Source organism: Ctenocephalides felis, unplaced genomic scaffold, assembly GCF_003426905.1.
Source record: "Ctenocephalides felis isolate EL2017-DRISC unplaced genomic scaffold, ASM342690v1 CF-g0.4_SCAFFOLD_01170, whole genome shotgun sequence".
Lineage (NCBI taxonomy): Eukaryota > Metazoa > Arthropoda > Insecta > Siphonaptera > Pulicidae > Ctenocephalides > Ctenocephalides felis.
In genome coordinates this window covers 31,122,999-31,142,647 of record NW_020537324.1, presented here as the reverse complement: position 1 = coordinate 31,142,647, position 19,649 = coordinate 31,122,999, and the positions used below count along the sequence as shown (strand labels likewise).

Here is a 19,649-nt window from a genome sequence, read left to right as displayed (position 1 = left end):
ATAGCACAATTGGAAATTCTGGCAAAACAGACAATAAATAATGCTGCTAAAATGAATGGCAATAATGGAGTTATGGATAGGCAAGATGATGTCAGTTGTAGCTGGGAGGAAAATGAAGTTTTACGTTTTTCTCCGGTCGAATCATGTAAGAAATTTCTTACAATCTTTTTTATTACATTTTCATAATCAATTATTATTTGAAATTATTCATAACCAAATTTTATATCATTCATAATCAGATTATTTTTTAAAAGAACTATATTAAGATTATTTTGATGAATATGCATGATTACTTCATTCAGCGTATCAACCTATTGAGTGAATTTTTGTGTACTTCTAAGTCAGTCTAAGCAGTTCCGAATGAAAATATGATTTTACTTTGGAATCATATTTTTAAACTTACTAAATTTTTGAAACTAATAAAATACTGCTTATAAAGTTAGATAAAAATAAACTAGTACGTTAAAAATAGTAAATAAAATTAAACATAAAATAAAAAATAAAATTAGTAAATATAATAAAATATATTTTAATTTTGTTGCTATTATATTGCAGCAAGTGCGGTTTTTGTGAGGTCTGATTCAATTTTAACAGATGATGACTATGTACCTTTTGAACCAACACACCAACGCCTAAGTATGGACCAATTTCGAGGATGTCTAACCAGTCCATTGGCAGAAACTCACAAGGCGCTAATAATGGTAATGGTCAGTTCATAACTGAAGGAAAGAGAATGAATTCTCCTTGGATGTTTTCTCAGGTAAAGTCAATTCTGCCAATTAAGAAGCATGTTATGACTGGTTATATTTTGCAAATGAGCCTCAATCTTTTATTTGCACTATCCAAATCAACCTGTTTTTATCTGAAAGCAATGTAATTTATTATAATGTACTATATTAATTTGTTGAGCGAGCATTAAATGAAGTTATATAGATTTAAAAAAATATTGATCATTCAATTCCTGTCATTAATGCTAAGTAATACATTTTTAGCAAACTCTTAGTTACACAAAATTGGTTTCAATGCTGCTGTATTTACAAACTATTTGATTTCTGTAGAATTTTGTCATAGTTGATAGTAATTACTCATACAAAATCAAATTTAAATCACAATTATTATTTTTATTGTGAAGCTGCCTGTATATATTCAACATATTTTTTCATTCATCTAAATAATTTATTTATTATAAATATCAAGATAGAATTGATGTGCATCTTAATGAATGGGCCAGTAGAGCATGCTTGGAAGACCAGCCCATAAGGTTGAAAAGAAAATTAAAAAAAAAAAAGTTAAACCTAAAAAATACTTTTATTTTGCTATATTTTATTATTTTTTTTATTTATTTTAGTAGTAGATACGCCGCTGGATGTTACTACTATTTTACTTGCTACTATTTTTTAGTTAATATGTCTTTTATTAATATTTACTTGCTACTATTTTTTAGTTAATATTGTCTTGTTAGCAGTCTTTGCTTATTGTTTATAAAAAAACATATTGATATATATGTTTATAAAAAAACATATATTTGAAATTTGATATTTATGTTTTTTTGTTGTGATGTGTGATGTTTAATTAAATAAGTATAAAACGATTTTAGAACCAGGTGTATCAGCCTTCCAGTGTCGTGGGAACCATAAATGAAGCATATGTCCTCAGTCAAGATCCGAATAAACAAATGTTAAATGAGAACCAGGTAAATCATTTAAAAATGATAGATTTTTTTAATAAAAGTAGGTTTTTAATTCAGAAGTCTAAGAATAATAATTAGTAATAACTATCCAGAAAATTTGAACAACATATATTTATTTATATATATATATATATATATATATAATTAATAAAAATTAATTAAATAATAAAACAATAAAAACCTTCTAAACAGGCATCCATCCAGATAATAAATAGAAAGAAAACTAAATTATGTTTCTTAAAATAAATTGAATAGATTCATACGTCTTAATTGGACTCTACTTCAGTGGAAACAGTACACACAAGTAATTAAAACACTAAACACAAAACAAAAACATATCAAAGAAAATTATTACTTAGAAACAAATGAAACACAAATCTTTTGATTCGTGTTTTGTTCTTCTAGATATGATGTTAGAATTTATTATTTTTTGTTTAATTCAATTTTTAAATATAAATCATATTTATTTATTTTTTCACTAACATGCTTCATTCCTAAGTAATAATTTTCTTTGAAATGTTTTTGTTTTGTGTTTAGTGTTTTAATCTCTCATGTGTTCTGTTTCCACTGAAAGAGAGTCAAATTGGAACTTGAAACATATGGATCTAATAAATTTATTTTAAGAAGCATATATATACATAAATATATATATATATATATATATATATATATATATATTGTGATAAGGTTTTTCAGCCACAAGTCGAAAAAATAAACACAGAATTTGAATATTAAATCTTCTTTAATACATTTTGAGCTATTGTACTAGCTTATCATTCAGCTAAAATACAAAAAGAGTAATAAAATAAAGTAAAAATAAAACAAAATTGAAATTATATGTACCAAACCAGTTTAAAATTATTTTATATAAAATTTGACAATTACAACATAAATATTTTGTTAAAATTAATTATTTATTATATTTATTATACTTATTTTTTTTAAATTCTATATATATATATTATATATATATATATATATATAGAATTTAAAAAAAATAAGAAAAAATATTTTTTTGACTTGTGGCTGAAAAACCTTATCACAATATGTTTCAAAGTCGAATTAAACATATCAAGATATATATATATATATATAATATATATATATATATATATATTATGATACAATTGTTTCTTGGGCATCCATCCAATAATTAAAAAAACAGTTTTAAAGCAAAATGTTTTAATTAAGAGAACATACGTTTTGGTCCAGATTTGACCCATCTTCAGTGCTACAAATAAATATATCAGGGTTACAAATTATTATTATTTGTAGCACTGAAGATGGGTCAAATCTGGACCCGAAACGTATGTTCTCTTAATTTTGCTTTAAAACTGTTTTTTTAATTATTGGATGGATGCCCAAAACAATTTTTTCATACTATTTCACCATCTGAAGAAAAACCTCTCGCTTTATATATATATATATATATATAATATATATATATATATATATATTTAATACATATTTTTTTTTTTTTGTTTTAGCAAGCATTGTTGGCTGAATCGCAACGTATGAAGCAACAACTACATCATCTAGAACGAAAAATAAAAGTTCTAGAATCTGCCAATAATCATAATCAACCATCTTCTGTTCTCAATAATGAGAGTGAGCGTCTCGCAAAAGAATTAAGATTGGTTGAACAAGGCATTTGTCACATGGAAAGAGAAAAGGAAGCTGCAGCCATTATGAACAAGATGGCAAATAATGGAAATTCATTGTCCCAAGGTCAACAAGCATTTTGGGATCATAATATTACAAATAGGGAAGATGTGAGTTATTTTTAATTTATTATAATTTACTTTGTCTTGATTTTATTGCCTTAAAAATGATATGATAAACAAGAAATTTGATTTAACCAGAAAGGAAGGGTGGGCTGGTTGATCTTCCTAAAAAAAATAATTACAAACAATTCAAATTAAGTATTAAATCATTTCTAACTAATGATGACATTAATTTTTCTAAATTTTCTGCCTCTATGGAAAATTCATGAAATTTTTGCTTATGCCCGTGGGGGCATGTGGGTTACCCTTATTACAACAACAATTAATAAATCCTTACAGTTTATATTTGGATTTTGAATAATTTGTAGTTGAAATGCTGACTTTAGTTTTTCCATAATGTTATATTGCTGATTATGGAAATACCAAAGTCCTCATTTTTGAGTGATATGTTAATTGATTGATGTGGGATGCATTAACCATAATTGCCATAACATAATTTTACACTGCTTTATGACTTTTTTTTTGAGGAATTGAGAAAAAATTAACAATTTAATAAGCAACATTTTTACAGTTATAATAACAATAACCGTTATTAATGTTAAGATATTTTCAAACAAAATACTAGTCAAAGGAATTACATCAAAGAACATATTATATAATATATAAAATTAATATTTCTGAACAAGTTCTAAATTAAAACTGTTAATATTAGATATATATATATATATATATTATTATATATAATATATATATAAATATTATAGATATATATATTATATCTATATATATATATATAATATATATATAATTAGGTTGTCAAATATCTCCCTTCCGCCTTTTTGTATTATAAACCAATAGCAAAAAAGCGAAGGGAGATATTTGACAACCTAATATATATATATACTATATATATATATATATAATATATATATATTTGTGTGTGTACGTGTGTTCATTAATATGCATGCATTAATTATTATTTTGAATTTACTTTTGGCGTTAAAAGAAGACTATGAAGCTGATATAGCACATGACATGCGGGAGCTGGAACTTAGATGGGAGAATGAGTTAGAAGAACAAGAAAAACGTTGGAACAATACACAAGAAAAGTAATAAAGCAGGTAATTAGAGGTTATGATTAAGTTCGTTTATCAATTTTTACACAAATTCCCAGCGACTGACATTTTTTATAAAACAAAATATTTTCTATGATTTGGACAATATTATATTCATAATACTATTAATTTAATGTTTTTATATCTATATCTATATCTTATATATTTTATTTTGACTTCTGTGAAAATGGAAAGTATCATTAGTCGCAGTATCTTTTGTTTACAGTTTATTATATTTTTAATTTTATTTTTTTTTTTTATAATTGATATCTAAATTCAAAAATACACACCGTAAGATGTCTAGCTTTTTATGGCTAAATATTATTATATTTCATAAATATTTAGCATATATATATATTATATATTATAGATATATATATATTAATGATTATATATATATATATATATATATATATATATATATATATATGCATACTATGTTATATATATATATATATATATATATATATGTAACATAGAAAAATATCCGTCTATTTCTGTTTTGATAGAATATAATATTTTTATTAATAAATAAAATATGTACTAAAGTATCTATTTTTGGGTATGATTCGCAAATTAAAAATATATATATTATATGTAAGTAGAATAATATTCTTCTATTCAAAAATGCTAATAAATTGGATAGTTGGCATTAAGCAAACATTTCAATGCCAACAATTCAACATTGTCGAAGTTTTCGATTTTAGAAGTCATTTTAATTTAAGCTATGTAGGAATATATTGATGCAAAACAATCCTTTATTGAATTTTTTTTATCATTTAATATTGATTTATAAAATGTAAGTTTATTTTTTGACTATGGATCTTTATAAAAAATTTTAATGAAGTGATAAACAGTAAATTTCTGTATTTTGTCAATTTTTACAGTATTATATTTTTTCTTGTAATTGAGACATTGCATCAGAGTCAATTTTAATTAAATGGATTTTTGTTTTTGAATCATCTTTTTATCATATTATTTCCAATTGTAATTTTAATTTGAAATAAATTTATTAATTTATTGTACCACGACAAATTATATTTGTTTTTTATGAACGAGTAATTAATGTTCATAAACTAGTTTAGTTGAGAAGACTCATAATATGATGTCTACTAATTTGTGATCAGAGTTATTTAAGGGGGCATTTATTTCTAAATCAATTTTACCTAAAAATGTAACAAAATTTTAATTATGTAATTTAAACGGTTGTTGTAAAACAAGTGATTATTGCATTATTTTCAAAACCAAATAGGTTAGAATTCCTGAGATTATTAATCATGTTTTCATCAACATATATTTTTCAAATAAATTTATTTTTTATGATTTTGCTTTGTTCTGTCCAACAGAGTTTTTGTGATTGCTCATACTGTATATTTGATTCAGAATGGATGACCCTTTAACTAAAATATATACAATCATGCTGTGTATGTAAAATGAAATACTATTTAAACATAAATATATATATTATAGCAATTATATCAATTTATATATAATTTTATCAATGTTGTTTATTGATAGAAATTATATTGTTAGAATATGTTATTGATAAATTGTAGATGAATGTCTTGACTAGTATATGGAGTTATTTTTGCAGTACTAATATATCACATCTGGAAACTTATTAACTAGGTTATTTTTTCAAGATTCTGCTTGAACATTTTTACATAATCTTTGGGGACTTAAAGTATTTTACAACTATTTTTTTTATTGGACAGTGTTTGCCCGTATGATATATTGCAAGTCCATTGCTAGTCATGAGCATAGTTTAATGATTAAATATATACCTATATATATTTATATTTATATGTGAAACGCATTTGTTTCAAAATGCATTTTTTTAACAGTATATTAACAATGTTATTAGCATTAAATATATATATATATATATATACATAATGGATTTTCAAAGGATTTTTCATAGCTTTGAATATATCCTGATCTATTTTTGAAATTAATATTTGAATCCCAAATATAATTAATATAATTTATTTTCATAAAGACAATATGAAAATATATATTTTCTATTGTTTCATAACTAATTGTAATCTGAATAAGAAGTAATTATGAACAGAAATAAATTCAGTTCATTTTTATTATATTTTATGAAAATTAGTATTTTGAATTTTTGGTATGTATTTTATACCTGAGTTTTTATGCAATCTTGAATTTATTAGTTATAATTAATTCATTAGGAAGAAATTTATTTTATATTAACTATGTTTCTATTGTTTATTAACTATGTTCTCCTTGTTCTGAATTCTTGTTTTAATAAGGAGAAATATGCATGTTTTTTTACAGTATGCTTTTATGAATATGCCTTTATTAATCTTTTTTTTACATTTTTGGTTAAAATTTGGTTCAAATTGTATTTAGGGTCGCATTTTTGTTATATCTACTGCCACAGTCTGAAATCTTGATCATGAAAACAATAGAATTGGTAGAGAATGTTTTTTTTATTGATTTTATTTATTTAACATGATGTATAAAAATATTGATCTGGTATCAATGATATTTAAAACCAATGATCTAAAATATAAATTTCGTTATTTTTATATAAACATGGATAGTACCTAATTTTGAAAAATTTGAACAGTTACTGTATTAAAATTATTCATATTTCCTCTTACATTTTATTTGTTATGATATTGGGATCAATGATATTAAAAGTGTCTAATACAAATTTAGACATTACAAAAATTTTTATCGATCCATTTAATTCAATTAAATTTTTGAAACACATGTCGCACATGTAATTTGTTCACAGCTAACATATTTGATACTGATTATATTAATCATTAAAAGAAAAACTATATGTACAAATGTATTTGGTGGAAGTATATATAAATATACGAAATTTTGAATCTATTTTTGATTTTTTTTTATTATCGTATTGTGAATATATAAATATATTTATGATTGTATTATATTGAGTTAGTATAATATACCACTTTATATTCTATTAACATTATGTTTTAACATTATGTGATTATAACCTTAAAATTAATTTTACACTTTTATAAATTTATTTATTTTATTCATAAGCAAGATGTAAAGGTGTCCTCTTAGCTCGTCTCCATTGCACGAATCCGTACGGCGAACCTGTTCGCAAAGTGCGCAGACATTGCGAACAGAATTCGCCGTCGGTATTCGTGCAATGGGGCGCACCATTAACTGCACCGCACATTAAAGGTGCTCCACACCCAGTGCTGGATTTACAGTAGGGGCAATTGGGGCTACTGCCCAGAGCGGCAAATTTTTGGGGGCGGCAAAATTTGGATAGTGAGAAAAAATTCTATACAATATAATTAACAACATTTTTTATTTCAAAAAATATAATTAAAAAAACATAATACGATTGCAATGCAAAATTTGGGTTGAAATAAACCAAATTATTATTATTAAAATTTATTATTTTGCCTTGCCTCCCTCTCCAAGCGTAAATTATCGAATTGGTTAATAAGTTATCAAATTTGGCAATTTGACTAATATAAAGATCCGTAAACATGCTGCAAGTTTAAAAAAAATATGTTCTTCAGTTCTCGAGCCCTATTAAAATGACGAATTTGTGCACTCTAGCGATGCATGGCATTTGTGCCTTAAGACTAAAATTACTGAAAATTCCCGTACTGAAGATAACTTTGGTCATATGGACAAAAAAAAGTTGGGTTGGTGTGGCCTGTGTTGGCGTAATTGGTAGAATGATGGCTTCGTATCAAAAGGGTACCGAGATCGAATCATACCTCCAGCCATAAAACGGAATTCAGCAGCACGACTAACGTCGTGGTATTTATTTATTGTTGAATAACTCAAAGTTAATAATTAGATATCACAAACTAACAAATCATGGGGCAGAAAAAAAGCAGAATCTATGTGGCCTGAGTTGGCGTAATTGGTAGAGTGATGGCTTCGTACCAAAAGGGTACCGAGTTCGAATCATACCTCCAGCCAAAAAACGGAATTCAGCAGTACGGCTAATGTTGTGTTACTTAATTATTGCTAAGTAACACAAAGGTTACTTATAAGTTATTTAGATATAACAAACTAACAAGTCATGCGACCGAAAAAAAGTGTAATCTATGTGGCCTGTGTTGGCGTAATCGGTAGAGTGATGGCTTCGTACCAAAAGGGTACCGAGTTCGAATCATACCTCCAGCCGAAAAACGGAGTTCAGCAGTACGGCTAATGTTGTGTTACTTAATTATTGCTAAGTAACACAAAGGTTACTTATAAGTTATTTAGATATAACAAACTAACAAGTCATGAGACCGAAAAAAAGTGTAATCTATGTGGCCTGTGTTGGCGTAATCGGTAGAGTGATGGCTTCGTACCAAAAGGGTACCGAGTTCGAATCATACCTCCAGCCAAAAAACGGAATTCAGCAGTACGGCTAATGTTGTGTTACTTAGTTATTGTTAAGTAACACAAAGGTTACTTATAAGTTATTTAGATATGACAAACTAACAAGTCATGAGGCCGAAAAAAAGTGTAATCTATGTGGCCTGTGTTGGCGTAATTGGTAGAGTGATGGCTTCGTACCAAAAGGGTACCGAGTTCGAATCATACCTCCAGCCAAAAACGGAATTTAGCAGTACGGGCTAATGTTGTGTTAATTAGCTATTGTTGAGTAACACAAAGTTAATATTTAGATGTAACAAACTAACAAGTCGAAAATGAAGCCGAAAAAAAAGCAGAATTCATATGGGCTGTGCTGGCGTAATTGGTAGCATGATGACCTCGTTGCCAAAGGGTAGCGAGTTCGATTCGTACCTCGGGACACGAAATTGTGGAACGAGGCATGCACGGAATCATATCCGTTCGGATTTAGGACCCCAGGTATGGGTTTCCGATAGTCCGGACTTCCGATTATCCGGTCTTCTGATAATACGGACCTTTGGTTATCCGGACTTACGATTGTCCGGACTTCCGATAATCGGACCTTTGATGTTCCGGACTTCCGATAATCCGGATCTTTGATGTTCCGGACCTCCGAATATCCATACTTCCGATAATCCGGACTTCCGATAATCCGATTATTGTTGCTAGGTAACCGTGTTGTTGCTCTAACACAAAATTAACGCAATGGTTACATAGCAACGGTTGATGGGCAACGAAAATCGCAAAAACAAATAAACAAAAACGGTTACATAGCAACGGTTGATAGGCAACGAAAATCGCAAAATAATTTTACTGGAAATTTTGTCTTAGAGGTTACATAGCAACGGTTGCTAGGCAACGAAAATCGCAAAATAATTTTACTGGAAATTTTGTCTTGGAGGTTACATAGCAACGGTTGCTAGGCAACGAAAATCGCAAAATAATTTTACTGAAAATTTTGTGTTAGAGGTTAATCATTACATAGCAACGGTTGCTAGGCAACGAAAATCGCAAAATAATTTTACTGTAAATTTTGTCTTGGAGGTTACATAGCAACGGTTGCTAGGCAACGAAAATCGCAAAATAATTTTACTGGAAATTTTGTCTTAGAGGTTAACTTAGAGGTTACATAGCAACGGTTGCTAGGCAACGATAATCGCAAAAACAAATAAACAAAAACGGTTACATAGCAACGGTTGCTAGGCAACGAAAATCGCAAAATAATTTTACTGGAAATTTTGTCTTGGAGGTTACATAGCAACGGTTGCTAGGCAACGAAAATCGCAAAATAATTTTACTGGAAATTTTGTCTTAGTGGCTAACTTAGAGGTTACATAGCAACGGTTGCTAGGCAACGATAATCGCAATAACAAATAAACAAAAACGGTTACATAGCAACGGTTGCTAGGCAACGAAAATCGCAAAACAATTTTACTGGAAATTTTGTCTTGGAGGTTACATAGCAACGGTTGCTAGGCAACGAAAATCGCAAAATAATTTTACTGAAAATTTTGTGTTAGAGGTTAACCATTACATAGCAACGGTTGCTAGGCAACGAAAATCGCAAAATAATTTTACTGGAAATTTTGTCTTAGAGGTTAACTTAGAGGTTACATAGCAACGGTTGCTAGGCAACGATAATCGCAAAAACAAATAAACAAAAACGGTTACATAGCAACGGTTGCTAGGCAACGAAAATCGCAAAATAATTTTACTGGAAATTTTGTCTTGGAGGTTACATAGCAACGGTTGCTAGGCAACGAAAATAGCAAAATAATTTTACTGAAAATTTTGTGTTAGAGGTTAACCATTACATAGCAACGGTTGCTAGGCAACGAAAATCGCAAAATAATTTTATTGGAAATTTTGTCTTAGAGGTTAACTTAGAGGTTACGTAGCAACGGTTGCTAGGCAACGATAATCGCAAAAACAAATAAACAAATACGGTTACATAGCAACGGTTGCTAGGCAACGAAAATCGCAAAATAATTTTACTGTAAATTTTGTTAAGATTATCGGAAGTCCGGATAATCCGACGTCCGGATTATCGGAAGTCCGGATAATCCGACGTCCGGATGTCGGATTATCCGGGACTCCATTTTCCTCGCGAAACCCCACCCTCCTCCTCGGGGTTCATTAGGGGATGATACAGGATTCTCGCGCGTACCTCTCCTCTCGATCGAGATCGAGGGGAGCATACTTGGGGTCCCAAATCCGAACGGATATGATTCCGTGCATGCCTCGTTCCACAATGTTGTTTCCCGAGGCACGAATCGAACTCGCTACCCTTTGGCTACGAGGCCATCACGCTACCAATTACGCCAGCACAGCCCACATGTATTCTGCTTTTTTTCGGCTTCATGACTTGTTAGTTTGTTATAATCTAAATATTAACTTTGTGTAACACAACATTAGCCGTACTGCCGAATTCTGTTTTTTCGCTGGAGGTATGATTCGAACTCGGTACCCTTTTGGTACGAATCCATCACTCTACCAATTACGCCAACACAGGCCACATAGAATCTGCTTTTTTTCGGCCTGATGACTTGTTATTTTGTTATATCTAAATATTAACTTTGTGTTGTTCAACAATAACTAAGTAACACAACATTAGCCGTACTGCTGAATTCTGTTTTTTGGGTGGAGGTATGATTCGAACTCGGTACCCTTTTGGTACGAATCCATCACTCTACCAATTACGCCAACACAGCCCACATAGAATATGCTTTTTTTCGGCCTGATGACTTGTTAGTTTGTTATATCTAAATATTAACTTCGTGTTATTCAACAATAAATAAATACCACAACGTTAGACGTACCGCCGAATTCTGTTTTTCGGCTGGAGGTATGATTCGAACTCGGTACCCTTTTGGTACGAATCCATCACTCTACCAATTACGCCAACACAGCCCACATAGAATCTGCTTTTTTTCGGCCTGATGACTTGTTATTTTGTTATATCTAAATATTAACTTTGTGTTATTCAACAAAAACTAAGTAACACAACACAGGAAGTTGACCAAGATTTCAAGATACCCAAACTGTTTTACGCAATTGCCTACACTAAAAAGTACACCCAATAAGTATCATTAATAACACAAGAAACTTCTACAATTCGGATATGCTTAAATATTTTTATAATTAACGTTACAGCATAATGCAATTTGGCCGTAAAGTGGCTTATAATTAAATTAAAACAACAAATTAAATTAAATACAATATATTTATTCATTGTTTCATTAACATCTAAGCACTAAGCTATTTAATAGATCACAGTAGGCATCTTCAAATGAATATTTTCACTCATTAGTTGAAGACCACTTAGTTTACCCTATAAACAAAAACAATGAATTAGTAACAAGTCGCATAAAATATACCATAATAATAAATTACCTGATTAATCATTCAGTGATGACTTCCAAGCAACCTCAAAACCTTCATAGTAAAACTTAACAAGTGGTTTTTATAATAACTGATTAAGTTAGTGAGGTTAGTCATGTTATTGAGTTAATAAGAGTTAATCATCTAAGATCGTGCCTCTTCGTCGAAGGCCTATCGTCGAATATTTGCGTTTTTTTCATGTCATACTGAACAAAGATTGTTGAACATTGAATTGAGAGACCTATCGAGTATTTCAACGTATGATCCGATACTAACAGCTCATCATCATAGAAATCTACACAACAGAAGACAATCAAACAAATGATCAATCAATGGAACAATCAATCAATTCATCAAATCAAATCCGCCACATTAGGCACAGTCAGTCCCCCTAACTCATGTAGGTGTCGTAAAATACATATGAACACACCTCTACATCTTTATACGTAGCGATCGAAAATTAAACATTTAGAAACCAGTAATGTATAACTCGGCGTAAGTGGCATTTTACTTTAAGGCAAGTTGCACGAAGATCCCAATACGCGTAATCAATAAGAATTGTAATTTAGATATTTCGCGACAAACAATCAATCGTTTAGTTTTTGGTAGAAATCGGCTGTGCCGTTTCTTCACAATTAAATGTTAGAATATTTTTTGATAAAATCGTATAACGATAGATGTCGTAATTTTAAAAAACATTCTAAAATATTATAGACCTACGATAAGCGGTTGAATTATAAAAATTCTTCAAAAATAGGATTTCGCCGTGCACTTAAGCAATTCTAAAGTAAATCTATGCCAAATATCTATATACGTTCCGTGTTTTGTGGGTAGCTATTGATTACAGTTTACGTTCACACTTAAATAAAATAAATTTTTAAAACCCAAAATAGTAGAAATCACATATGGTAAACCAATCAATTTAATTAATACAATTACAGATATTATAAGAATGTTTGAAAAACATCATTTGGAAATCATATTGATTATTTTTCAGTGAAAACAAAAGTTATTTTCGCAATAACATTAGAACATTTTACCTAAACATTTGAGTCTAATTTCTTATTGTGTATTATGTGTATATTTAGATACTTAATGCAACTTGCACCAAGGCAAAATGCTACTTACAACTAGTTTTACTTACAAATCTTAGTTCTCATTGTCAAATCTTGATTCTTATTGATTAAGATGATTGTTTTTAAGAAGTTTTCGACACTTTCCTAAGTCAAAATGCCACTTAAAACTAGTTGTAAATATCCTTTCTTTAAATACTTACTTGATTTTGAAAAAATATTTTTTATTTAGTCAAATGTTTTATAAGTGAATGATGAGTTAAAGAAAATGAAAAAAAAAATTAAAATTAAAAATAAAAATAATTATAAAATAAATGTGGATTATCATTTTTCACCATATATTTGATTCATTTAAAAATATTTAACAAAAGACAGATAATTTTCAAATAAGAAAATATAAAAATGAATACAGATTCGTACGTTAAATTTAGTTTCGTACAAATAAATAAATGATTGCAAAGCATATAGTTATTAAATTAGGTGAATATTTTTATAGAATGGTCGATCCACATGAAATATTCAGCTAAATTTGAATAAACTTCTGGTTTCTCGGGGTCGCCACATTTTCCTGACCAAGAATATAATCCGACTATAAGACCATCTACGGCTAATGGTGATCCAATATCACCTTTACAAGCGCCCATATGTTTTTTAGAAGAGGAGGCACAAAGCTGATATTTTGTAAATTCTTGTTCTTCTATGTAAAATAGGAAGCAATCAAACTCGTCGACTATTGAAACGTTGATTTTTCTCAAATCACCTGCCATGTCTAGTCTTGTCTATCAATGAAAAGTAAACAAATTTAAAAATGTAATGTAAATATTGAAACTATATATTTTGATAAATAGCATGGTCATTTATAGTATAACAAACCTTCTTGAAAATATATGGAAAACATTGTATATGATATGGAATTCTCTAGCCGCATAAAAACGAATTGAAAATATTATTATTTTAAAGCTCAGACTTACGCATTCCTATCATGCAAAATTGAAGAAAATGATTTAGTATAAAGCGTCAATGAAGTTAAAAAATATTCACATGAAATAGATATAGTAAGAAAAGATTGATAGTCTAGCTATCAATCAATCAATATTATAGGTTGGTATATTATCTCAGATCTTGTAAAAATCGAATTTGAATATTTTTAAAATCTTAAAATGCAAAATTTGGAATATTTACAATCTTCGCAATGAATTAATCTATAGAAAAGAGAATCAAGATTTTACTGGTAAGGTTGATGATTTGTTTACACTGTGAATATTATTAGTGTTTCTAATACTGTGAGTATTAGTTAGTGCCATTTGTTTAAAACGTACAAAAACATATTTTTTTTTCTGAAAAATGCTAAAATAATCAGTAAAAGAAAAAGCTAATTTTTTTATCATCCCACCATATAATTTACAACTATTCTCAGTGGACATCTAGCAAATACAGCAAAATTTAATAATATTAATAATTAATTAATTAATTAAATCATTAATATTATAACAATCATTTCTAATTAATTCTTCTGATTTATCTTATATCAAATATACGAAGAAAAATGAAAATGACTCTAATGTTTCTAATTATATTACCATTGTTTATATAATTAATAGAAACATATGACACGTAGAAATTTCTTTAACAAATATAATAAATTTCATTTATCAATAATAAATGACATGTAGTAAATAAATGATAACTAGCTGTAAGTGGAATTCTGTCTTGAGGCAATTATGGCATCGTGCCTTAAGGCAAATTGCTGGAACTTTCCGTACCGTAACGAAATGTTCGAGGAATATTGAATGTTTTCAAATAGATTATTATAAATATTGTAACATTGTCTAATATTTATAAGAATTATATAAACTGAATTGCAGAGTTGAAATTATTTATAAAGTATATTAGAACTAATAGTCAGAATTAAAAATAAAATCTGAAATATTTTCGATATACAAAAAACTAAAAAAAAAAAAAAAGTTGGAACAAAATTTTTTTTTCCAAAATCAATTATTTTGTTAAGACAAGCAGAAAGTTCTTTGAATCATTTAAATCGGACGCTTAGTTCTCTCAAAAACTGCCATTTTTTACATATTTAGTTCCGTATCTTCAAAATGGCTCTGGGCTTGCCTTTGCCAAAAACTAATAAACACTTCTCCTAATCATTAATAATTGAATGTTTTTTAGATGATTCAAATCGGATACTCCCTTCTCTCAAAAATTCGATTTCTATTTTCTGCACTCTTTGCTCCGTATCTCCGAAACGGCTGGACCTGCCTTTGCCAAAAACTAATCAGCTCTTTTCCCTATCAATAGGAATCGAATGTTTTTTGAACCATTCAAATCGGTTGATCCGTGCGCCCTAGAACGTGACTGGAAAAATTTGTATCCATACATACATACACACACACACACATACACACACACACACACATCCATTTTTTCTGAGGTATGCCAAAACGTTCAGAAACCTTCAAAACGTCGAGAAATGTAAAAATTTTCAATTCCGATTTTCGGCCCATTACAATAACTTACCCTACGGGAAGTTTATAAGTAGAAGTTATCTTCTATTGATAATGAAAAGTTGAATATGTATTTGAATAATTTTCATCTTGAAATTTGTACGTGTTACATGTTTCTATTAAGTATATTAACAATGGTAATATAATTAGAAACATTAGAAACAATTCTATTAACAGTTATAGTAATCGCTAAAAAATCGAAAATGTGTGTGTGTGTGCGGATACAAATTTTCGTCGACGATTTCGGGAACACGGTTCAACCGATTTTAATTATTCGATTTTTCGAAATACATTATCGAAAAAGCAATCGATTCCTATTAATAAGGAGACGTGCTGATTAGTTTTTGGCACCGGCAGGTCTAGCCGTTTCGAAGATCCGGGGCAAAAAGTGCCAAAAACGGTAACTCAGTTTTTAAGAGAACTGGGCGTCCGATTTTAATAATTCAAAAAGCATTTTGCTTCTATTGACAAGATGAAGAACTGATTAAATTTTTGGGAAAGCAGTTCTAGCGGTTTCGGAGATCTAGCAAAAAAAGTAAAAAAAGCCATTATGAGATTAAAAATGATCATTAGACATATGCACATCAAATTATCAGATATTTTATGGAGATTTTAATATTTAAACAAAATTTATACTTATTGTTAAAATCTCTATAAAATATCTGATAATTTGATGTGCATATGTCTAATGATCATTTTTGATCGCCAAATGGCTTTTTTTTTACTTTTTGTATTGGATCTCCGAAACCGCTAGACCTGCCGTCATAAAAATTTGATCAATTCTTTATCTTGTCAATACAAGTAAAATGGTTTTTGAATTATTAAAATCGACCGCTCTGTTCTCTTAAAAACTGTGTTACACACACATACACACACACATACATCCATTTCTTCTAAGGTAAGCCAAAATATTCAGAAACTTTTGAAACGTAAAGATATATAAAAATTTTCATTTTCGATTTTTTGCGATTTCTATAACTTGCCCTACGGGAAGTTAAAAAAACCAAAAGTTTTTTTTCCAAAAAAGTTTTTTATTTCAAAAATTTAAAATTTTGCAAAAATCTTTTTTTTTCAAAGTTTAAAACAAATTTAATTTTTTTCAGAAAAAAATAGTTTTTGGTACGGCAAGTTCCAGAAATTTGCTTTAAGGCACGATGCCATACTCTACTTGTTTATTTTTGTATATGGCTTTGATATATAATATATCAAATCAAAGATAAATCAGAAAAAGTAATCATAAATGATTGTTATAACTTCCAAGATAGTTTTCAAAAATAATGTTTAAATAATTTTTGAACAAAATAAATATTATAAAATAGTGAAACTCACCTCGAATCTTTCCCATCCTGCGACTACTGCTGATGTGCCAGCGAGTGGTTGTTGTCCATAATCAGCCACTGTGGCCGGTTGTATATTATCATCGAATCTTAAAGGGTACGACAATCTAATAAGGGCCACATCATGTTCGAAAGATGTAAAGTTGGTGTCAAAGTCGGGATGTAATAAATAAAAATTGGCATCCACAATTATACCAGCGTAATAAGCCCTAAAGCTGCCAACTCGAACTTGAACTTGTTTTTCGTTGCGGACACTAATAAATGATAATAAAAATAAGTTATTTAAAATTATATATTTTATATTTTTATTTTTGGAAGATTGGATGGTAATATTTAAATTCAAAATTTGAATTGGGTAAAACTAGTAGGAGCGCTGAGGATTGTAGTGGCATTTTTTTCTATCAATATACCTTGAGATCCACTGATTTTATTTCTATTAAATGAAAAGATGAACAAATGCTGTAACTATTCCACCCAGTCTTATTCACTTGAATCTATAAAAGCTTAAAATCAAGTAAACTATTTAAACAATTTAGCAATCTCAAAAATGGTTACACATTATTTGTTGTGATTTATCAAAGAGCTAGAACAGCTTTTTCCGTTACGTACCTACTACGTATTTTAGTAATTTTAAATGAAAAATATTATATTATATATATATATATATATATATATATATACATATACAAAACCTTATGTTACAGAAAAAAACATAAAAATGTAGTCACGTAAAACGTGTCATGAGCAAAATAAGACTAAAAGTGCAACCATAATCGAAAACGACAAAGATATTTTAAATACCTACTAAAGATTTCTATATCACATCGAGATAGATACTGCTGTTTTGATCATCATATCTGGTTCATAAACGTGTGCATATTTTTTTTATTTACAGGTATGTACTGTTAAAATATTTCTATAATAATAATTAATTCTATTTGTTAACTTCCCGAAGGACAAGTTTATGTTTTCATAAAAAAATCCGATTTGCCAATTTTGTGTTTTCTCAACGTTTCAAGCCGTTCTGAATCGAATGAGACCAAATTTAATAAAAGTGTGAACTGATTTTTTACTGATTGAAACCGGTTGAAATTTTTTTCCGACGATTTTTATGAATTTTTTTTGACGATAGATACAATGGTCTTGTAGATCATACTAAAATCTTACGGCCCTACAACAAGTCGTTTAATTTTAAAAATTGGTCAAAGTTTGAAAAAAATTTGTCGCGTTTTTTTTGGTGTTTGTTAAAATTAGTCCTTTCATCGACGTTTTTTTCGAAAACGCCTGAACTGAAATTTAAAAGCCATTAGATGTATCTCGATGAGGACAATCGTTTCTCAGTTTTCTGTAGTAATCAAGAGAAAAGTAAAAATTTTTGTCCACGTTTAAGCCAAAAATTTTGACTCGATTTTCAAAATTCAAAAACTATTTGAAAGGTAATATTTGGGAATCGTGCTGATTAATTAATTGATTAATTACCTAATTAACTGTTAAAATTTTTTTTATAATTTTTTTCATGTTGATGGACATCATGGTCCTACAGAACATAATAAAATTTTACGTTCCTACCGCAATTAGTTTAATATTAAAAATTCATTAAAATTGAAAAAAAATATGAAAATATGTCAAAAGTTGTGTTAAAAGTCGTTTTTGTGATGTAATGAGTCAAAATTTGAATATCACAAATTTACTAGCCATTTTTTGGAATCAGCAAAAAAATAATTCTCAAAACTTTCTAGTTGTGTAAATGTTATGTTATCATTAATTTAAGTATCAGGAACTATGTACATGATATACGTAATATCTATATCTCAATCCAGTTGATAAGACTTATAAGCCAATTATTACACATTTCGGGAAGTTTTTGCAACTTGCCTTAAGGCAAAATACCACTTTCAACTAGTTTAATTTATAATTTACGTACTTTTTGAAGCATTGAGCAACAGTGAGCACAAATATCTACTAACTATGACTCCTCCACAAATATGATCACCTCTATATAAAACAGATGCCACGTAAGGTAATTCGCTGATGTCAGCAGGCTTTCCTCCGATCATACGAGAATCGGTCAAATTTTTGCTTTCTGCTCCTGAAAAGATGAATAATAGTAAAATATCAATCATAGAAAAACTGTTGTAATACATTACATTGCTAGTTAAAAATTTAGATTTGTTATTGGAACATTCAATTTGATCATTGAAAAATTTCATTACATAATAATAATAATATTTTATAAGGTTTCCATTCCATATCACAAATTTTTACAATGGCTGCAACTGGGTCAGCCCTTTTCAATTTTATTTAGTACGATAAAGCATAGCTTAATAAAATCAAATATAATTCCAGTAATTCATTATTATATATTTAACTTTATTATAATACCGCTTGTTAATACTTACCAGAAAATAATACAATAAAGAAAATTGCAAAGTACCGAAAGACCTCCAT

General features: G+C 28.6%; 2 protein-coding genes across 2 annotated transcripts; one reads left to right on the top strand and one right to left on the bottom strand.

Moving 5' to 3' along the window:
* Positions 1-629: 629 nt before the first annotated feature.
* On the top strand, positions 630-4,587 carry LOC113368027. The gene is made up of 4 exons (XM_026609593.1): positions 630-760; positions 1,598-1,693; positions 3,178-3,462; positions 4,420-4,587. The coding sequence occupies exons 1-4, from the start codon at positions 656-658 to the stop codon at positions 4,525-4,527; spliced, it is 594 nt and encodes a 197-aa protein (XP_026465378.1). The 5' UTR covers positions 630-655; the 3' UTR covers positions 4,528-4,587.
* Positions 4,588-13,681: 9,094 nt separating this feature from the next.
* LOC113367081 (trypsin-3-like) lies at positions 13,682-19,649 on the bottom strand. The gene is made up of 4 exons (XM_026608710.1): positions 19,601-19,649; positions 19,122-19,290; positions 17,194-17,455; positions 13,682-14,136 (listed from the first exon to the last, which is right to left on the bottom strand). Exons 1-4 carry the CDS (start codon positions 19,647-19,649, stop codon positions 13,834-13,836), a joined length of 783 nt encoding a protein of 260 aa, XP_026464495.1. The 3' UTR covers positions 13,682-13,833.

Excerpts from the sequence above, each read along its gene's own strand:
- LOC113368027 (XM_026609593.1), top strand. The coding sequence starts at position 656 with ATGTCTAACCAGTCCATTGGCAGAAACTCACAAGGCGCTAATAATGGT. Across the intron at positions 761-1,597 it reads CTCCTTGGATGTTTTCTCAG|AACCAGGTGTATCAGCCTTC; the intron begins GTAAAGTCAATT and ends AAACGATTTTAG. Across the intron at positions 3,463-4,419 it reads ATATTACAAATAGGGAAGAT|GAAGACTATGAAGCTGATAT; the intron begins GTGAGTTATTTT and ends TTGGCGTTAAAA.
- LOC113367081 (XM_026608710.1), bottom strand. The coding sequence starts at position 19,649 with ATGGAGGTCTTTCGGTACTTTGCAATTTTCTTTATTGTATTATTTTCT. Across the intron at positions 19,291-19,600 it reads CTTTATTGTATTATTTTCTG|GAGCAGAAAGCAAAAATTTG; the intron begins GTAAGTATTAAC and ends TCATCTTTTCAG. Across the intron at positions 17,456-19,121 it reads CTCAATGCTTCAAAAAGTAC|TGTCCGCAACGAAAAACAAG; the intron begins GTAAATTATAAA and ends ATCATTTATTAG.